The sequence below is a fragment of the Grus americana genome, chromosome 20, assembly GCF_028858705.1.
Source record: "Grus americana isolate bGruAme1 chromosome 20, bGruAme1.mat, whole genome shotgun sequence".
NCBI lineage: Eukaryota > Metazoa > Chordata > Aves > Gruiformes > Gruidae > Grus > Grus americana.
Genome location: NC_072871.1, coordinates 7,456,639 through 7,478,141, shown reverse-complemented (window position 1 = coordinate 7,478,141; position 21,503 = coordinate 7,456,639). Strand labels below are relative to the sequence as shown.

The 21,503-nt window shown below is 46.0% G+C and overlaps 1 protein-coding gene across 1 annotated transcript in view; it reads left to right on the top strand.

The window, feature by feature from the left end:
• Positions 1 to 7,015, top strand: part of LMX1B (LIM homeobox transcription factor 1 beta) — a 107,398-nt gene extending 100,383 nt beyond the window's left edge. Inside the window, exon 8 of the mRNA XM_054848696.1 lies at positions 1,404 to 7,015. Coding sequence (XP_054704671.1) covers positions 1,404 to 1,561 — 158 coding nt within the window. The 3' untranslated portion in view covers positions 1,562 to 7,015. The remainder of the gene's footprint in view (positions 1 to 1,403) is intronic.
• Positions 7,016 to 21,503: the final 14,488 nt, after the last annotated feature.

Below are 21,503 nucleotides of genomic sequence, written 5' to 3'. Positions count from 1 at the left end.
AAGTTTTTTGTTTTTCTTAGAAGCTTGGGGAAAAAAGTGCCTTGAAAAGTGGTCCAATAAAGGAAAGTAAGCTATTCATTCCAAAATGAATAAGCACCCCTCTAAGATCCCTCAGATTGGATGCCTGAATTTGCTAAAGAACAGTTCTTGAGCTACTAAGAGATGTGTCACCACAGGACATTTCTCCTGCATAATTTTATTCTCTGCCCAAAATCAAGATGATGGTTTGCTTTCACGATTTCCTGACCACACGCCATCATGTGGATAGGTACACCAAACGCATCACAAGCATCAAATGCCTAATAATGGACTCTGGACAATTGCAGTGTGGCATTTAAATAAAATTTAAGAGGATTTCTCAGACTGTGATTATTGGCCTTGCTGTAGCCCACAGGGGCCTGTTATGTCAGACTCGTTTTTGCTGACCAGGAGCACTTCATTGTAGAGGTCCCCGTGCATTTCACTTTCATGAGCATGGCAGGCACAGGCCAACAAGAAATCCGCTTTGGGTCTCTGTTATTACTTTTCCCACTGAGACAAGTCCACGGTACACCCCAGGCAATTTGGTAAATCCTGTAGGGACCTGAGGACATCTGAAGTGCAAATGAGCATTAGATGGCTTGTGATTTTGTTGCTTGGCTTTCTAAGCAAAACTGCTCGAGAGGCAGGTTCTGTGCCCCAAAACCAGCGCAGGAGATGGCACAAAGCCGTCTCAAATGAGTGCATAAAGAAAAACAGATGGACTGCCACTTTCTTAGTGCTCACAGGACTTGAGCTAGAGCTCTTTCTGGTACCGTAAGAGTTGAAGTAAGCTGAAACCTTAGTTGCTAAGGGAAATAAAAGGTGCAGTTCCAAACCAACCCCAAAAGAGTGGAATTTTCTGAAATGAAAGCATGTTTACAACTGTAGCTCACTTGAGGCCAGGGAAGCTGAGTCTCTTGGGTCCCATTGCATTTGTAGCTCTGTCTTTTACCTTGCATGTAAATGAAGACCATTACTGGGTACGCCTCTCAGACCGCTTTTCCCCGGGTGTCTGGTCCCACCTTCCTCGGTGGCCCCGGTGGCCCCGCGAATGCCAGATCCCAGCTCACGGAGAGCCGGGGATCTGCTCCTTCCTGGCACCATTTGCTCTCATCGTCAGCCAAGACTCTCTTTTGTGCTGCTGACTGAAGTATAAATTAAATCCTGGCAGATTTGAGTGGCACTGCTGCCAGTTGAACTCTGCAAATTGGTTGCTAGCCTTCCTCTTTGTAGGTCAGACCCTTAGAGCGAAATTATGTTAACATGTAAAAACAAAACCAGGAGCATTCCCTTTTGCTGCAGTGTGCAACATATGAGCATCCATGTGTACTGTGTCCTCTGGCTGCACAGAATCCAGCTTAACATATGCGTTTCATTTGCAGGAAACGACTCCATTTTTCATGATATCGACAGTGATACCTCTTTAACTAGCTTGAGCGACTGTTTTCTTGCCTCTTCCGAAGTTAACTCCATGCAGGCTAGAGTAGGAAACCCCATTGACAGGCTGTACTCTATGCAGAGCTCGTATTTCGCCTCATGAAAATAAAAGAAAACAAACAGCCGGCGTATATTTAGCCAGTGACTTTTTCCAGTGCAGACTCTACAGCCATATGTTGCCCAGCTCTTCCTTCACAGTGACTCCTGCTGCCTCTGGACTGCAAAGAGCATTTTTAGGAAGACTGTATCTGTGTGCATATATGTGTATGTATGTATACGCATATTAATACCTACCTACATACATACATACATATATAAACAAAACACATCCACCAGTCCCATACCCTTGATCCCCAGCTTGCACCAGACCACGAGACAAGCGCGGAAGGAACAGAAGACCCTGCTCTTCAGCAGCCTTTGGTTTGGTTTGGTTTGAGCTCATTGTCGTAAAGGAAATGGATTTTGCGGAAAGCTAGACCTTTTCCTCCTTTCTCTCTTCCTTTCTTTTGGATGTTTAAACTTTTTTTTTTTTTTTTTAAAGCCACTGATACTGACATCAGTCGACCATATGACAAATAAATCAAAGAAACTGGAGATTCCTCCCTTTTCTTACTGCATGAGTCATACTATGTTGTGGATAAATTGCCATTTGAACTGTGAGAAGTTAATGTAAATGTGACGTTCAACATTTGTTTCCTTTCTACACTTTTTCTACATAACCTAGATCTGCTCATTAGTTTATAGCCCTTATGCATATGATACTGAGGAAACTGGTTAACAGTAATATTTGTGGAGAAAGACAGTGATTTCATAAGAAGAAAGGTCTATGACCCTGGAGAGGAGATGCATGTTAGGGACAGAGGCATTTAGGTTAGTATTGATCTTAAATAATTAAAACTAAAGGTGCTTACAAGACAGAGTTTTATTTAATTTTTTTGAAGTGTGAGAATAAAACATTTACATTTGTAAGTATTGCAGTGCCAAATTTCAAGTCTAGACCATGATTGGCAAACATGTGTTGTTCATTCTGTTCTGTTTGTTTATGTTTTGCATGAGGCATAAATGTGCTATGCTCCATTGTCCATCTGGAATAATTAAGCACTCCTTTAGTTAATTATCTTGCCTCAGCAAGAATCTATGATAGACAGTTCTAGCCTGAACTATCAGAAGTCCTGAAATGTGCACCAACTGGAGGGAAAAAAGTATGAGAGAGATCACAATGGGAGGTTTAGATATGTTTAGCAAGAGTCTAACCCAAGTCCTGCGGGTTTCACGTGGACGGGACTCCTGTACTTGCAATAAATTCTCCAACTAACCTATTAGTGCAAATGTAAGAAGAACAAGTACACAAATTGAAGGGAATGTCCCAGCTGAAGTCTGAATGTCTGAGATGCTGAAGTTTGAGCATATGTCATATAGGTTTTCGTAGGGCATAAAATATCATAAATAATAATAGTATAGTTATAAATATTGCCTGGTGATAATTATAATGTGGAGAGGCAGACAAGTACGGTCATGGCTCTTAGTGGAGAAAACTTCATGGGGAAAATTTGCCAGGGTAATATCAGTAATTATAGGGTGTGTTCAAAATAGAGCTCATGGGGAAAGATTGGCAGGATAGGCACTTTCTTAAATAAATACCTTTAATATATTGACCATAATAGCCGAAAACAAGTCCAAAGCGTTGGTTAATCTGACTCCTCCAGGCTGAGGACTGGTACCAGGCCAGCGCTGCAGAGGCTCCCGTGGGGCTCAGCACAAGTGCGGGACTCCCATCGCGGTGGGGGGAGGCCAGAGCGGGGTGCCCGCGGCCTCAGCGCTGGGGAGGGAGCAGCCCCGTCGAGCACCGAGGGCACCACGGCCTCGGCAGAGGGGGGTCCCGCTGGGGAGACCCGCGGACAGCTGCCCACCCCTTCGCTGACCAAGAAAGGTCCTCCCTGTGTCCCGGAGGGGTGGATGGCAAGGATCAGATGATAGGTCCAAGGGAAAAAATAAGATCATATTCCTCCCCAGTGTGGAAATGTGGACCACATGTGTTAGAAGTTTCTTGAGAAAGCAGAGTTTTATCTGCAAGATAAGCGCGTGCATTTTCGCTCTGTGGAGGCGAGGAAAGCACGGGGGGAGAAGACTGTGTGTGCAGTGCAGGAGAGCAAAGCGCAGACCCAAGGCAAACCCTTCCCGCTGCGGCGCGGTGGCAGACCCGCCGTCTGCCGCACACACAGCCCTCCGACGATGTCTCTGCGAGGATGCCCGGTGACGCTCCCCTCCCTGCAGGTTCCCATCTCCTCCCTCCGCGGCGGCGGCAGCCCGAACTGCAGGCTGCCATGCCCAGGGCGATGGGTCCCATACGCTTTTGCTAGCGACCATTCTCTTGCTTTCTGACAGGGATGTGGATTTTCAGTTGAAGGTTGTGAGCCCCTGGAAGAATTTTCTTTTCTTATCCATCCCCTTCAATTATTTTTCCCTTTCCTTGTGTATCAAAATAAATAACAATTTCCTTTCTCTCTGCATGATAGCAAACATCTATAAAGAACTCAGGTGATCCTCACTGCTTGCAGGGCAGAAGGCAAGCAGATTTCATATGGCACATTATAAACATTTGTCACCTCCAATCTCAATGGATTCATCAAGTTTTCCTCCCCACCCTTCTGCTGTGCTACTTTAGAGTCATAGAAAACCATCTCAAACATACCAGCTTTATAGCCTCTACAGAGAGGCACAACCTTGCTTCATCCCTCATTACTGGCAGGATCAAAATGGCATTTTTAGTGTTTACAGGGACTTATATGAGAACTATAATGTGACCTACAGGTTGGAGAACTGCCTTGTCCCAACTCTACCTCTGCTTCTGGGCTGGATGTTGAAAAAACAATCCATTTCCAAGGAAAGTATCAGATATCCCATTTTATATCTGAAGTAACCATAATCTTTTGCCGATTTTTTGGATGACTGTTTGCCACCCTTTTCTTTTCTTTTCCTTCCTTCCTTCCTTCCTTCCTTCCTTCCTTCCTTCCTTCCTTCCTTCCTTCCTTCCTTCCTTCCTTCCTTTTCATTGCTTGTACATACCATCTCCTCTTCCCGTGGTGTGTTGTATGATGATGCCTTAGCTGTTTGTTCCCCCATATTCCACCACCTCTGGTGCCATGGGCACGACGCAGTCGAGCCCTCTGGCACGCGTAACGTTTCTCGTGCCACTGTGGGTTGCTGCTGGTCAAGGGAAGGAATGCATAGCCAATGATTTCCAGCGAACCCGTTATATCTGGCAAAGGCCAAAGTTCATTAAAGAAAAATAAATGTCACTTTTTTTTTTTGTGGAATGAATTATCCTACTGGAGTGTGATCATTGTGGTTTTAACCTGGGACCTGCAGTAAAAGATTATATAGCAACCTCTGACCTTTTTGATTTCTGCTTTGCTCTTCTATTGTCAAGGGAAATGTCACCGATCAGGTGAAAGTAAAATGTTTAATGGGCCGTATCACAGTAATATCTTACACTGAGTCAAATTGATAAACTCTTGCCAAAAATTCTTAGCATCTGGCACTTCCACGGAAACCACAAACAATGATTGCACATATGGGAGCTTGAAGGCTAGAGGTCATGACAGCAGTTTATTACATGCACCTTACAGTGATCATTTTCCCTAGGAAATTAACCCCTCTCTAACATAAATGCATCAAGTGAGCTCTTCGTGGTGTTTCAATCATGTTGTTTTGGCTAAGCAAGGAATACGTGTTAAGCTAAAGTGGTGACAAGATGCAATTAAGTAAAAGATGATTGATTAGGTTTCAGTGTTTGCTCAATAATGTTTAAAAAAGATGATTGTGAGATCAGAACGAGCATGCTCAGTACTAGCTTCCTCAGAGGTCTTTATTGTGCAGCTACCAGGTCTGCAGTGGTGGCACGTAGAGATTCCCTGGCATTCAGAAATGGTTACTGAGCAGTGTGGCCCTCGATCCCACTGCCGGGCAGCAGCACGTTTCCCTTGCATGGTTGACCATTGAGGGGACAATGCCTGCCATGCACTGCTGTTCTCAGTCCCCGTTTACCACGGCACTATGGATTAACCCCTGTATCGTAAGCAGTTAGGGGCTGGGGGTAAATGTGTTTCACAGTCGTGACATGGAAGACAATTATGTTGCTTCTAAGTGTGGTGGTTGCAATCACTAAGACTGAAACACCATCCTAGGCATTTTGTTCTCTTTTTCTTCTTTAAACTCTGCCATCAAAAACATCCAGATCACTTGGCTCAGTTGCTGCTAACCATGCCTGAGATGTGACTCACGTTAGTCTCACGACGGCTGCTGAGTGGATTTTCCAGACCCACCCCGCACATGTCGGATGAATACTACCAGGTCCTTCGGAGGGGTCATTGCCGCTCTGTCAGCAGCAACTCAGCCACCCCGCTGCGCCATCATTGCATGGGGAAGGTCCTTCATGCCGGCAAACCTTCCAGGGATGATGTGAACCCACTTACCTCTTCCTACTGTGCTCAGGACTCCCTTCCATTTCCCTTAAGGATCAGAAGTATGTCCCAAGCCACCGCCCCAGTGCCCCAGGGAACCCGGCTCTGTGATGCTGCTAGGGATGCTGCAAGCTGGGGTTTGCGAGAGCACCTCTTTGAACCGTTTCGTAATAATTCTGGTTGTCCCCAAAAGTCACAAGAAATTAACAGCAGAATCCGGGAGGAAGGGAAGGGTTCTCACAAGCCCAGAGCTTGGTCACAGCAGTGAAAGGACAGAGAGGCGACTGAAGCACATCAAAGCCATGGGAGCTGGAGCCGCAGCACCCAAAGTCTCAAGTGCTCAGGGTGGTGCTTTACACAGTCCCATGCCCAAACCACGGCAGGCATTTCTGACCAGCAGATGCTGCCTGGGTCCATCTCCAGCCCACCCTCCTCGCCCCGGTGGCACGGGACGGCCGACCGCTGCACCCACAGCGGCATGGCCAGGGCTTCAGGCGTCTGTTCTCTCCTGTTAGGAGGGTGCTTGGGTACTTGCTTACCTCTTGGCAGGTACCTAAAGTCTTTTGGCTTTGGTGGGATTTAAGCACGGTCTTGCTCATTCGAGGCCTATCTGACTAAACGGACAACCCCTTGCTCGCCTCAAGGCTGCAGCCCGGGTCCCCTTGGTGCTGCACACCCTGTTTCTGCTCAGCAGTGACTGTGAAGGGACTGCCAGATACTTTGCATTGGGAACTCTGTTTTTAAGTGAACACCCTATTTTTTAGCTGTGTATGGCTGTATTACTTGTATATTTATATATTCTGTATTTATGTTATCGAAATGTAGTATTTTGTAGCTGTCTGTTACAATTTGTTTAACTTGTAAAAAATATGACTATGCTCTCTCATACCTAACCAGCTGCCTCTCACCGTAGATTCTCTGCTCCTTTCCCTCTGTGTTGGTAACAAACCACCATAATGTATGTAGATCGGATTTTTTTTTTTTTAATTTAATTACTTGTCATTGTTAAATTATTTATTAGTGTTTTTAAATTTCATTTCACTGCATTTTTTTTCCTGCCACCATTGCCTGGCAGCTAAGATAGATGAGTTTCTCATACATTATGCTCCTAACCATGTGCACATGCGTGCACGTGCACGCACACACACACACACACAAAACAAAACCAGAAAAAAAAAAAAAAGAGAGAGATTACACTTCAGTATATTTGTAAATAAAAGCAACCTGTAAACAAAGCAGGATTTTCTTTCAGTGTGCAGTTCTTTCTTCGCTTTCGCAGACTGAAAGCGTGGGCTCTGTACTGGGGATGGCACCGCTGTTCTCTCAGGCAGGAAAACCAGGGGCTGTGATAGCTGAGCACTGCATTAATATTTGTCGTGGTTGGAACAGTGGCTGCTCAGCGGGTGCCCTTCTTTCTTCCAGGGGGAGACACGGCAAGGGCAACGGCAGCGTCTCCTCTCACGCTGTTCTTTGGCCTCTGCACGTTGACAGCTCCTCTGCAGGGATGGGGATGGTCTTTCACACATCGTCGCGGCCCTCGGCCTTTTTGCCGTGGACTAGTTTAGGGCAGGAGAAGTCCGTAGCAGTTAAAGATGGTGTGACCAGACCAGCCACTCAGACGGAGCTCTGTCAGGACCCAGATATGTGGGGGGCAGGCAGTTCTTGCTCCTGGCAGCGCCAGGACGGCTTACTCTGAGCACATGGATAGGACGAGTCAACTGGAAGAAGCCCAGTAGCATTGTGGGCGTACCCGGTGTTATCACAAGCCTGGGTGCACCACTCCTCTGCCACTGGCCACAGGCACAGCTATAGAAGAAACCGGGGAAATATCTATTCGTTACAGCAAACAGCTCACCCCACGATCACAGCAAGTCACTGGCGCTCCGCTTCATCCGTGCCGGTCTGGAGGATGAGCAGTGCTTCGGATGGTGCGTGAACTGCTTCAGGGGAAGACGTCAGTACTCGCTGCCACCGTCTGCTGTGGCGATGTCCAAGAGCCAGATGAGCTTGCGGAGGTCAGGGCTCTTTCCAGACATAACAGCAGTGCTCTGCGTGCAGCTGCCAGCGTCCCGCTCTTTGCCAGGGCTCGGTGGTCTGGCGAGGAACGGCTGGCTCGGCGACAGCCAGCGATGGGGTCCTCACCCGGTGAGACGTGGTCTGGTCCTGTCGGTCCGGTTCCGTTGTGAGGCAAGTCAGACACTGTTAATAGGCTGCCTTGAAAGTTTGCCACTGAAACTATTTTTAAGCTGAGAATCACGATTTCCAGCTAAAAGGTGTTTTTCACCTACAGAAAGCATATGCTTAGTATTCCAGAGAAAATTTTGATTCTTCTGTAGAAATAAAATGTCCCAAATGGAAAATTTCTGACCAAAACCTGCTAGGTTTTCAACAGACACTGTGAGAAAAGAACATTGTCTGAAAGAGATATTCTTTAAAGGGAAGCAAAGCAGAGCAAATGCAGGTGTGGGAAGTGAACCAGCTCCAGAACTAGGCAGCCAGATAAGCTGGGCCAAGGTTTTTAACTTCTTCTCTGCTTAAGTGACACAGAAGTGGCCGTACGGTTATTATTTTTTTTTAACCAATGCCATTTATCCTTAACTGAAAAGCCAGTGGCATTGCTGACTTGGAGAGCAGCACAAGAGAGATGCAGAGCTGCCGGGGAACGAGGAAAGCCCGACTGTCCATCTCGCTGCTGCCTCTCCTGAGCAGGGGCTGCTCCTCAGGCTGGCGGTGCCGGGGACAGGGAGCCAACCCAAACAGCCTGCCTTGGCAGAGGAACCGCGCTGCTCTGCTGGTGCCGGCCGCAGAGGGTTCACAAACAGAGTGCTAGTATCCTCGGTGTTTGGGCTCGGGAAGTCCTCTCTGCTGCCTCTGGTACGCACAGGCAGCACTCAGGGACCAAGCTGACGTTACAGCCCTGTCCAAGGACCACGTCCTTGCGGGTCCCCGAGCGTCCCGGGTTGCCCTGCATGGGCGGCAGGTCTGTGTGGTCGGGGGGCTCGCCAGGACGGACGGCAGGAGCGCAGCCAGCAGCCCCCAAGAGTCGTTTCCGTTGCCCAAAGAGGCACGTTGTATTTGCACGCCTCAGAAATCAGCCTCTCTTCACATGCTGCTGTGCAGGCTCCTGCTGAAGATGCATTTGGTATTTCCAGCGACTGAACCACAGCAGATCCGTCTGGAGTGAGAAGCAGGGCCCTGTGCCGGAGCGGAGATGGCTGGCTCGTCTGCCTGTCCGGCCAGGCGAGGGTTGTGGGCGGCAGACGCAGGCAGGACAGCCCAGCCGCGTGCGGGACACCATCCGTAGGGTACAGACGGCTGTTGGGCCCTGGTGCCACCCCAGAGCATCTGCTCTGCCCGAACCACCACCAGTGCTGCCCTGGCACAGCTGAGGTGGCAGAAGCCCTGGCAAAATGGCATGTGGTGGCGATGGTGATTTCAGAGAGACCGAACAGGATCTTATCCCCGGGCAAAATGCGTGCAAGGGGAGCCTCACGCTAAAATAGACTAATGTGTGTAAGTATTACCAATGGATTATAAAGTATTCATCTAGTAATGGCAAATTTGAGACCAATATAAAATGATAGATACATGCTAGTGTCTCTTGGGCCATGTAAACATGAACATGAACTTCAGCTGAGGTTTGATCTGGTCACATCTGATTACTCATTGTCATTCCCCAGGTCCAGAGACACTACATTTCTTCTCTGTGCCTCAGGCATAAAGTCACAATTTCGATTTTTTATTAAAAAATCAAAACATACAGGTTTACAGCTAACCTGATATCACCAAAAGGGGCAGCCCCGTTTCCACCCCCGCTGCCAGTCACACCATCTCAGCACGTCCTTTGCAGCCCTTGTGCAGCAGGGTGAGTCCATCTGGCTTGGAAAACAGTCCATTAAGGACCAAAATGACAGCGCTTTCCGCTGGAACAGCTGCTTAATCTGACTTGCACTATAAGCACGGGGCTGCAAGAGTCAGTGAGAGAAAGGGAACGCACCGGGGAACCGGGGCTGGGCTGAAGGACACCCCCCCAACGACAAGCCACAGTTTTCCCAGTGGGGATGTGGTGCACCCCAGGTGGAGGATGTCAGAGAACTGCCGGGTCTTTCCCACTGCAGTTTGCACATCGTGTGTGCAGCATCGTGCAGGGCACAACGCGTCAAGAGGCGGTGGCTCAATGACATGATAAAAATCAGTCATAAGTGTTCAAAACTTTTTTTTTTCAATATTTAGTTCCTAAGGATACACACATGAGTGCTGAGCACAAGTGTCTCTGCTAAAACTCTCTCCAAGGTAAGGGAGGATACATAGCCCTGAGTTCGACCTGGAGGCCTGATCAATAAAGCATCTTTGTTCCCAGTCAGCACCTTCCTTCCCTTTTGCTGTTCAGTTCCAAATTGCATCATCCTGTCCCCCTCACGCTTATTATTGGTGGAATGTCACTAAGGAAAAATGAATTGCCATTAGCAATCGGTTTCAGCTAAGTCAGAGTTAGCTACTCAAATATTCATGCTCTGCGTGCATCTAATATTTATGAAGGAAGAATTACTGAGTTGCCCATAGCCATTTCTGAATCTCCCAAAAAAGATAGGTGAAAGGGACCAGCAAAAAAGAAAAAAAAAAAAAAAGATGATTAATACATTTGGGGCTTGGTGTTCTGCATTGTTTGTGCTGTGTTTCTCTTTGGTGTCAGTGAGACAGAATGAAGACTGATTTATATGCCACAGCTGTAGCAAACAAAAGAAGAAGCGGCCGGGGAAATGGCTAGAGGTAAAAATGCCAGTGCAAAGGGCTAAAGGCCTGCACCTGGGTACTGCTTCCCATGCAGTCTACCCCTCCTTGGAGCACCTTGTAAAATCAGATTATCTGCTGGACACAGGAGTTCAAACAGCCCTTCAAAAGATTTGTCTTAATAATTGCTGCCTTATCTTAACTTCTGTTTTTTTATCAGCCAAACTGCTGCTGGGAGGCAGATCCTGAGGATAAGGTGCTGTCACTCTTAATTATTATTACCTCTTATAATGAAAACACATTTGTTCATCCTTCTGTGCACTTGGAAATGGTGCAATTAATGAATATCTAGTGTTTTATCAATATTTTCAATAACATAAAAGAAACATTATGAGTATAGCCCCACTGTATAAAATGATTGTACATTAAATGCTATTAAATAAAGAGCATACTTGCTTCTCATTTATTTATATTCAAATATATACCAATTACTCCTCAGTAAAAATGAAACACATTTTTACATTCTCAGAAAACCATTCTTTCCTGAAAACAAAATTTTGCAGTTAAGATGCTGTGGGGCTATTTTCCATCATAGAAGGACCATGGTAATTAGCGCTAGAACCAGCAGGTACATTCTGAAATGAGAGTGATGATAGAGAATGCTATTCCTGTGTTTACTTGTGATGGGAAAACAAAACAATTCTCTTTGAAAGCCCACTAATGAATTTGGCTTGTAGTATTTATCAAAGCAACAGCCACCATTTGCATTCTCAAACTGCTTTTTCTCGTCCTTTGAGAACTAAGTATGAATTACTCGGATGAAGTGAAAGCACACCATCGGTTGTGCCTGTGGAAGACCTTAAATTCAGAAATGATCTGCACATACCCATCTCCGTGGCCCCGCAGGTCCTCACTTGGGTCTGACGGCTCCCACCGATGGTGGCTGGGCTTGGACTCGCTCGTCATCGCCAGCTCGTCAGCACTCTGCGCAGAGCCCCAGGTTTTGGCTTCTGCAGATCACAGGCTCTTTGGATATCACACGGTGCGCAAGACATGATATTAGACATGACCAGAGTTGCGCCCCAAACTGCAGAGAAAAGAAAATAATACTGAGCGGAGAATTACGTAAAACACAACATGAAGTAGAGCAATGCACATAGATAGAGTATTTGTTCTTCTCTACCCTCTGGATTTACCCTTTTGCTCTTCTCTACCCTCTAGATTTACATTAACTGATAATCTTGTGGCCTTTAGTTAATAAGAGGGCATCGCATTTTCTCTTCTTTAGCCAAAAAGAGGAAATGGAGTGATATTTTTGTATGCCTTTGGGATGGTGTGTCCACGACGAACTACGCAGGGGACTAACACAACATCTCGCTCAGAAATCTTCCTGCTCACCACTTCTGCCAGCTAGTCACCGATTAACTGGTTGCGACCACGAGATCCATTCCAAGCAGCAGCAGATAATGAGGGTTTGATTAGACCCTGGCATAGTCAGATGATGTCCGAAGGAAAAGGGATTTTGGAAGACAGGCAGATACAAGCGATGCTTTTATGACAAGCATTTGATAGCTGACACCACGAGTGAGAGGCTGGAGCTGCAAGCAGAGCCCAGAAGCCTGGCTCCAGTGCTCAAACCACTCACGTCGTCTGTCAACGACACACAGATTTTTCTCATTGTCTTGTGCTTGTGTGTTCCTCCTCTTCCAAAAAAAATCTTTCCGTATGCTGCGATATGTTACTTCTAAAAAGGCTTATTCAGAATTCAAGTGGTTTTGTCAGAGTTGAGCCATTTTTCCATACAAATTACTGTAGAAAAGGGAAAGTGCTGAAGGATTTCTTACAGCTTTCTACCTGAAATATTACTTCCTGCATAAACAATCAACCTCCTTTTGGAGTAGCAGGGCTATGGTCCTTTCTAAAAATACTTTTGCTCTGCTGCCTCTTCAGTTCAGTGCTGAAGACTTTGTTTTGGGAACCGTGAAGAGGCAGAGGTGACAAAATGAAGTTGAGAAACGAGGTAATGGTAGTGGATGAAAGACATGGAGTCATAAGGAAGATGACGGTGCCCAGGACGACGGAGATCTGAAGTTATTTTCCTCACGCAATGGGGATGCCTTCTGGTCCTTTGAGACAAGACTGAGGAGAGAGTGGCTTCAGGGACCTTGTGCTGCCTCCTCCCCACAGTCAGAAATGCACATTAGCTTTGTGCAATTGCTGGAGAGACCGTGCGTGCAGTCCGTTCACCCCTTTCTGCATCCAGCCAGGTCTTGGTGCAGCAGCAGCATTCCTCCAGGCTCCAGCAGAGACCCAGACGTGCTGGCAGTGGCCGCTCTGGAGAAAAGCAGCGGATGGAGGAGAGCCCGGGCAGCTGCCCGCAGAAGGCAGGACCAGGGCAGGAGGAGGACAGAGCTTGCACCTCTTGCAGGCCCAGTGTTCTGCCTCCTCCTCTCAGGCGGTGGGGCCCGGGTGCACGTGCAGGACCCCCGTGGGAGGTGGGATGAGGACGAGGAGGGTGATGGAGACAGGGCCTGCAGAGGAGCAGACTCTACACCACATTGATGTCTGTCTCCGTACAAGGCTTTTCGGGGAGTGCCTTGGGAAGAACACCCCTCTGCTCCAGGCAGCTACTGACCCTTTTAGCCATGAACGTCCCTGACCCAGCCGTGAGGACGAGCCCTGCTCACCAGGTGGGACGGGGCCCATTCCCCAGGTACGGTGTGAGCATGCACGCTGCTGCGCTGGCTCCGTGAGGCCATGGGTCACAGCACTTAATGCTTTTCTAAGGAAGGTGTTTCACAACGCAGCAGTCTGTATTATTAAAATGAGGAACATGGGATATGAAATGCCTTTTCCTTCTAAACACCCATTCTATAATTACCATGCCCTCTCCCCCCGAGGGAGCGTGTCTGTGGGTGTTGTGTAATGGTTATTAGCTGCACACCCACAGACAGCCAAGACATGCTGCTCTCACCACCACACCTCCCTCGTTACCAACACAACTTAATCAGGCTTGCTTAATTTGTTCCTTTGTTCAACTGGTAACAAGTAAACTGGTGTCCAGCAGAACACAATGAGTGGCTCCTGATCAGATTACCAGTGGTCCGTCCCAGCTGCGGCATTCCCTCACACCTGTGTTGTCAGATTAACGTCGATAAGGAGCTGCTGATAAGCATTGCACAGAAGTGCTCCCAGTGAACTGCCTGCATTCCCTTGATCTTTCTTTACACCTCAGCACTGTGCGAAAACCTTTTGCTTTAGGACTGAGGGGAGGAACCGGTTAATTATACTCCCAGTGGCAATAGTCTTTCATGCAGGACACAGTAATGGGAACCTGCTGATTACTGAAGCAGGCAAAAAATATGTGACTAAAAAAAAAAAATTAATCACAAAGACCTGCATAACCTCATCTCTTTTTTTCATTACTGTACAGAGGGAAAAGCCCCATGATCCGTACTCTAGGTAGAAAGAAACAGAAGTGTGTTCGAAGGCAGGTTGCTAATAGGCTGGCAGCTCCAGGGATGCACCCGAGATGCAGCTTCACACCGTGGTGCAGCCTGAAACCCCTGAACCAGGGCCGTTTCTGCTTGGTTCTCTCGCTGATTGGAACAGAAAGCTGGAACCAATATCCCAGTCGTAGTTCATCCGCCTGTCTAACTTCCAATGGCAGGTCAAAGAATGAGTCTCAACAGCTGTACTTCATGAACGCTTCTTCCTTCAGTTTGCAACTATTCTCCTGAGAACACCAGCAAGCATAGCCCATGTCTGGGTCCCGGTTCACTTCAAACGTTTTTGTATGTGTTGAGTCATCGCAATTACGTGTCCCATTCTTAAAAATATTCCTTTTCTCGCTGATACATCATTAGTTTGCAAAATGCCTAGGAAATGAAAATGCTAGGCAAGTATGAAATCTGATCATTTTTAGAAGGACTGGAGCAGCGGTGACCTCCCGTATGCTGCTGGGACACTCTGCTGCTGCAGTTCTGACAGAAAGAGACCGCATCTGCAGCCAAGAACAGCCAGACGCAGCGTAATTTTCAATCGCGGCAATGATGCAATCAGCAGCTCGTGAGACTGCAACTTGGCACAGAGAGGACCGACTGCCTCAAGTCCCTGGTAAATCTGCATTTGCACTGCATTTCTGCGAGATTAATGCATTTTAATGGCATTTGTAGCAGAAATTGCCTGTTTCTTCACTTTCTTAATCTCTGAAACTTTTGCGAGGCCTTTCAAGCACGGAAGATTCCTGTAAGACAACTAGGACATGCATGAAAAAGAACAGGCTTTTGAAATCTAATCTTCTCCAGCTTAAAATAGAGGTAGTGCTAGGCTGTTGACAGTAGGTCTCTGAAGACTTTCAATACACTTTTTATTCCATGGCTCTGGCACCACATAGGAAATTAATTCAGCGACAATATTTTCATTAGATTATAACCCAAGTTCTCAATCTTAGGCACATTTGTATGCTTGTAATACATTCTAATTACTTGTAAAGAATAAGTCTGTGTGCTGGTTGGTTTATTGAATATATTAAATTAATGAATAAATAAATTTGTCTCCATGCTGGGAATGCCACTCGACGTCAAAGCTTGCCGCAGAAGGAACCAGAAATGCACTCATTTGTGGTTTTGGTAAATGATACGATTTGTATTGTAGGTAGACTTTTCTGTCTCTCACAAGTGCCACGACTGAGAAAAGCATTTCTTTTTCCTAAATACCAGAAAACAGCTGTGTGCCTAAATAACAGAAATCAATCCTGTGAAGAGCCTTTTTCTTTTTTCCTTCTTTTTTTCCTTGTTTTTTTTTTTTTAAATGATTGCTCGTTATGAATTCAGCCAGGAGAATCAGTCTTTCTGTCTGAGCTCAGCACCTCACATGGTTTCTCTAGGATGGAACTCTTCTGCTCTCATGTATTTCTAAGTTGGGCAGAGTAGGAAGGACACAGCAAATACATGAATTAAATGGTGATACTGGTGGAAAAAAGCGTCAGGTTTTAGTATTGTGTAGTTTCTGCCCATGTTATGAGGTTTTCTGTTCATCTTGTCTTATTTCAGTAAAAAAAAAACCCCAAACTATTTTTAGCCAGGAACAAAGTCATCAGAAGTGAGAATTTTTCTAAAAAGATGGGAAATTCAGTATTTTTAAGAGAGCAATTGAATTTCTGTGGTAGACAGGACAAGTTGCTCTGTTCCCTCAAATGCAGAACCATAAGAGGCTTATCTTCCCCCCCTTCTTCAATGGTTTGTTCAGCAATGTGTTGCCTACCGAGTTTTCCTTTCATGGAATGATTTTCTTCTCTGGCCCATAAGAGAAAAAAGTGCAGGTCTTAGCATGCAAGGAAGCCGACCTGGTATTCTGGCACCAGCGCCAGCACCATTCCCTGGAGCAGTAGCTCTGAGAGCGCTCGGGTTTACAGGGAAATGCTCCTCATTTCTCAGAACCATTGCATCGCCTCCGAGTGCCAAATTTTCTGACACTCCAAAGTGCTGCTGGTCCAGGATCCCTTCCTGACAGTGGGATCCCATGACATCAAGAACGACGTCTTCAAAAGTGCTTACTGAGAACACGGAGAAGAGCACAAGGGACTTTACACGGGAAAGATCATTCCTATCGCCTCTCAAAGCAACTGTAAACGAGATTCACGAGGTAAAAGAAAATAGGCTTCTGGTGCTGGAAAGCTGTTATATCAGGCAAGGGGCTTGACGGTAAGACCGGGGCAAAGAAAGAATGAAAATTTCTCTTCCAGCCTGTTGAAATAAGAATCAGTGGAACAAAATGATGTGGGGTTTTGTGTTGTTCGGGCTGCAATGCTTTGTTAGAGAACTGTTCACCCATGTGAAAATGCATAACCCTGTCAACCTGCCAAGTGAAACTTTGGGTGATCGGCTGTGTAAGTGCTGGTAGCACAGGATAAAGCTGCCTTTGGCTACTTTCAATTACACGCCCAATTCTTTTAAGACTTCTGAATATTTGGGAAAGGAGAATATGCAGAACTTGTTTGTTTACATCAGATTGTGCTGTGTTTTCAGATTTCTCAACTGCTTTTGGAGCATGTGAGCACAGCCCTAGCCCTTCCCCTTCCACATACCTGGCAACTTTGTCAATACAGCAAATGAATCCAGGAGAAAGGAGCAGTGTCAGGCTGATGTTGTGCAGGGTTTCATCATTTCAACAAAGTGGGAACTGGAGCAGAGACAGGCTTTAAACAGCGAATGCTTTGCAAAGCAAAGTGTCAGATACTGGTGCTGCAGCGATGATTCAGGCAGCCCCAGGGGGCATTACTGATGTCTGTGCTGGGCTGGGTTGGAGGAAAGTGTCGTAACCAAGGGCAGATCTCAGCCTTTCATCTCCCTCATACTGCTGGAAGCATGGCCAAGCACTGCTGGGCTTGGGTGCTGGGCAGAAGAGATGAGAAGTGAACTCGGTTTGTCTCTGCCTCCACAGAGACACGACAGCCATCCCAGGGTTCGCAAGGCTCTTGGTTGTCCACTGGGCAGCAGTTCTCTACAGCCGGGCTCGTCAGCAGCCTACGTACCCTGGAAGCATCACTAGGGAGTTTTGGCAGGAAGCTCTAAACATCTCATCTTCTTCAGAACTGAAACACTTTTTCGTGGATCTGGATGCTTTCGGGATGGCCTGCCTGTGCAAGTATCTTTTTTTTTCCATGGGTGATTGCGAGTGAGGTCTTTTGGATGAGGAACTCGCTGAAGTTGACAGCTTAGTTGCTTTGAATTTCTGTACAGCTCTCTGTTCTGCACCAGGGTGGTGCTGAGCCTGCCCTAATTAGCCCAAATTACTGTACCTACAAAAAGCACGAATTCATTCTCATGGTACCTTGCTTATCTCTACATAGAACTACTGCAAAGACATGCCCCTGAGGGCATCACAGTAAATTTCTGGACCTTAATTCACATGTTCAAACTATTATTCAAACTTGCGCACCAAACCTATTACCGCTTTCGGCAATTTTCAGCTTCCATTAAAGAATGCTGTACCTTTTTCTTTTCTAATCTGCTCAAAACGTGCAGCAGCATTCAGATGTTTGAAGGGGCACCCTGAAGAGCCAGGCCATCAAAACCCACCTCCAGACAGCCAGGACTTAACAGTTCGGAACTGTTATGCCCTGCGACAAACCCATCCAGTTTCGCCAGTCCTTGCTTTTACCAGATACTGCTTTTCCTTACATTATTCTACTTACCCGCCCCAAAAGGAACCATTTCACAGGGGTAAGGAAGACTCTGCTGCTCCTCCTAGTACTACTAATGAAGCAACGCCTCAATTAGCTGTCAGATAGGAGTTTCTGAAAGCTGGAGCTGGTATCTGCAAGTCTGGAATATTTGTGTTTCTGTACCAAAAACAACAATTACACCACAGGAAGAAAAACAAACCTCCACAGACTAAGTAGATAAAAATGAACAGGTTTAATCAAAGCAATGGAATAATATTTTATCAATCATCATTATTTTGCTTTGCCAAACTTTACCTTATGACACTGGAGGAAAAAATGGACTTTTTTTTATTCTAGTGAAAAATCTGACAGACTGGAATGAAAAGCTAACTTTCCAAAGGTTGGGAAAGAAGTCTTAAATGGTTAGTTTTGAACCAAATGCATATGTGCGTGATTAAAGCTTTTACTAATGAAAATATAATGGTAACATTAATATTTTAATATAATTGAAAAAATAAATAAAAAGTTTACTTGACTTGACATTTCTATGTAATCATTATTATTATTTCTGAAATATAATTAAGAATATCTGAATATGTTCACTTTTTCCCCAAAACTACTCTCGCGAAACTACGGTATGTTCCAGATACCTGTCCTGATTTTCCTGTCTCTTTTCTGCCTCGCAGCCATATAAAAAGCAGTCTCCTTGTTTCACTCTGACAACCTGAGGATTTCTTACACTTTATTTCCTCCAAAATAAAAGATATCCATCTCTTATTTTGCCAAATCAAAGTCTGACCTAGATCCTTATCTTGGGCAGAACAGAGGCTGGAGCTTCCCAGGAAATGGGAAGAGGCAGATTCCCCCATCCGTTTGGCTGTTCAGGCCCCGCTTGTGACACGCTGGTACCGTGGCGATGGTCTCTAACGTGATGCCCCGGTGGCATCCGTACCCGGGCGTCCCCTTGGCGCCAGGCGCACGGTCCCGGGTGGTTTAGACAGTGACACCCAGGTGCGGTGGGAGCAGAGCAGAGCGCGGGGTTGGGGCGGGGGGGGGCACCCTCCCTGTGCCCGTCCTGGAGTCAAAGCCAGCCCAGGACTGGGAGAGGAGTGGAGCAGAGTGACAGAGCCCCAAGCAAACAGGACAGCACCCTCAAACGGGCCCTAAAAACAGGAGCTATGAACACTACACACCAATCTGAGAGTAACATGCACGTATTTAGAGTGCCATTGTATATTAGGTATAGAAAGAATTAGAGAAAAATACCTTTAATACATTCCCCTAAAGATTCTGTAAGGAGTTAAGTCCTGCAGCAACTTTCAGAGAGTCTGCCCACCGCATGATGGGTTCCCATCAGAGAAAGCATTTACAGGCACTGCGATTCAGGGAACAGCATTTATTTTCAGAAAGGCTGCCAAGGAGCATAGATGGTTATTCCAATCAGATAGAAAGAGCAGGGAAATGTTTAATGAATTAAAAATAATCTTCTGTTGAAAAGAAGTTTATATGTAAGGACTGTATGGGTGGCTAGGAGGAGAAAAAAATGGAAGCGCCAATTTAAAAAGAAAACGGCATGTTTTATCTTTCTGAGCCTGGCATGGCTGTAACACGAACAGCGTCATAGATGTGAAAATCAAAACATGTTTGTGGCATTTCTTTTCCAATTTTGCAGGAGAATCAATCAATCTTCCCCTCTATACTTGAGTCTTCACGTCATTTACCCTTCAGACTTGTTATGGTGGCTAACAGCAAGAAAAATGAAACATGAAGGAAAGCACAAGGTTATATTAAGTGACGAGCATCGTCACTGGTGTGCAGAGTTTACTAGCACATCCCGTCCGACGGCAGCATGCTGAGAAGAACCTGGCTCCAGACAATGCAGAATATAGTCGATTAGGAATTTAGGGTACACACTGCGATCAATGAAAAGATGAGTGCGATAAAATAGATGCACAGTGTATGCACATGTTCATAGAGTGTGAAGCGATTTTCCAGGTGAGGCATACTTGCAAAAAGTGCCCCATGTGCTCCACCTGTAGGACATCACGAAACCAGCATTTCCACAGTTATGCAGCACATAGGAGAAAATGCCTGTGGTGGAGGAAAGGCCGGCAGCATTAACAACAAAATTTACTGTGTCTCTCTGGGAGAAAAACTTCCTACTATTTTTGTCAGATGCCCAAGTTACACACGATATGGCAAGAAGCTGTTGCTCACAGATTGGCATTGACATGGCAGATAACACCACAGCCGCTGCTCTCGGCAGCATTTCAGAGCAAGATTTTCACAAGGATTAACTGTTCTTGAACAATTTCTCCAATATATGAGGTACAAATATTCTTTTCTTCCCAATCAGACGTGCAGGTCTTTCTTGTACAAACACTGTGGCCAGCAAAAGGAAAATCTTGCCCTCCAGTTATGGAAAATGCCTTCAATGACCCTGCGGTCAATCCTACGGGTGCTGATGTAAGGCAGGACTCTGTTCCATGGGGCAGCCTTCTCTCCAGCACTTCGGTCCTGCAAAGTAAAAATCATTGGCACGTTCCTGTTCTTGCATGGCTTGGCTTTTGTGTGAGTTTATTCTCCAGATAACTAGCTTGGAAGAACTCAGGGCAAGTCCTTTGCTTCCTGATGCAGGAGTAAGAAAGATTATTCATGGCAGCAAGCAGGGTCCGTCTCCAGCAAGCATGGTCCCACCAGTCAAGACCCACTTACCAAAGTAACCACAGGAGGTGAAATGATGGGTGAATTTGTAGGAAAGGTTTTGTTCAACATGGAAAACAAAATTTGGAGAGCCAGGTTGGTACTAGAGACCCCACTGCTGGACTTTCATGTGGTGACTTCTAGTGTTACTCTTTTTAGCCTGCAAACATCCTTTGCCTTTTTCAGTGGCTCTTTCCCCTTCCCTCTCACACTAGTCTTGAGCTTTCCTTCTATGCGTCTCCTGGGAGAAGGGGGTATTACTGACCTGCTCTTCTGCTCCGTTGCAGTCTGCAGTTCTTGGCCTAATGGCTCTGTCATCCTTACTGATGCTGGAAAACTCAAACTCAGGCAAATGCTTTTTGCTGGTAATTTCAGACAGTAATTCTTGCCTCTTCTCAGTATTATGAAGAAACCAAAGAGTTTGGACTTGAGTGTTCCCTCAGCATACCTACACTCAGGAAGTAAATCTGTACCAAAGATCTCGTCCTTCTCTAAGGAATCAGCAGCCATTATTGAACAGGTCCCAAGCTCACAATCAATGCTGCTGATGCTCTGTCAGGAAACCAGCTGGCATTTCTTGCCTCTTTGTTAAAAAGACTCACGTTGTCATCTGTGGTGGCAAGTAAAGGACATGGCAACTCCCAGACCAGCAGTCTGGTCTGGAACAGGGATTCGCAAGTGTCATGGTTTCTAGCATTCCTACTTCCAAGTATGGCAGTGCTTTGTTTTTTGTCATTAGCACCTCAATTTTGCATCAGACCTTTGTCCCCTGGCTTCTGCTTCTAAGAATGTATATAAGCATCACATATGCAGTCCTTTCTATCAGAGATTTTTATGAATAGCTGCCATAATAAGCTGATATGAATCTCTAAATTTTTTCTTGTAATTTGATTTCATGTTGATGTGGGTATCAAAGCTCTAACACATCAAAGAAAATACAGGGAAGCCTGGCTCTTGTTCAAACATCAGAAAACAACATG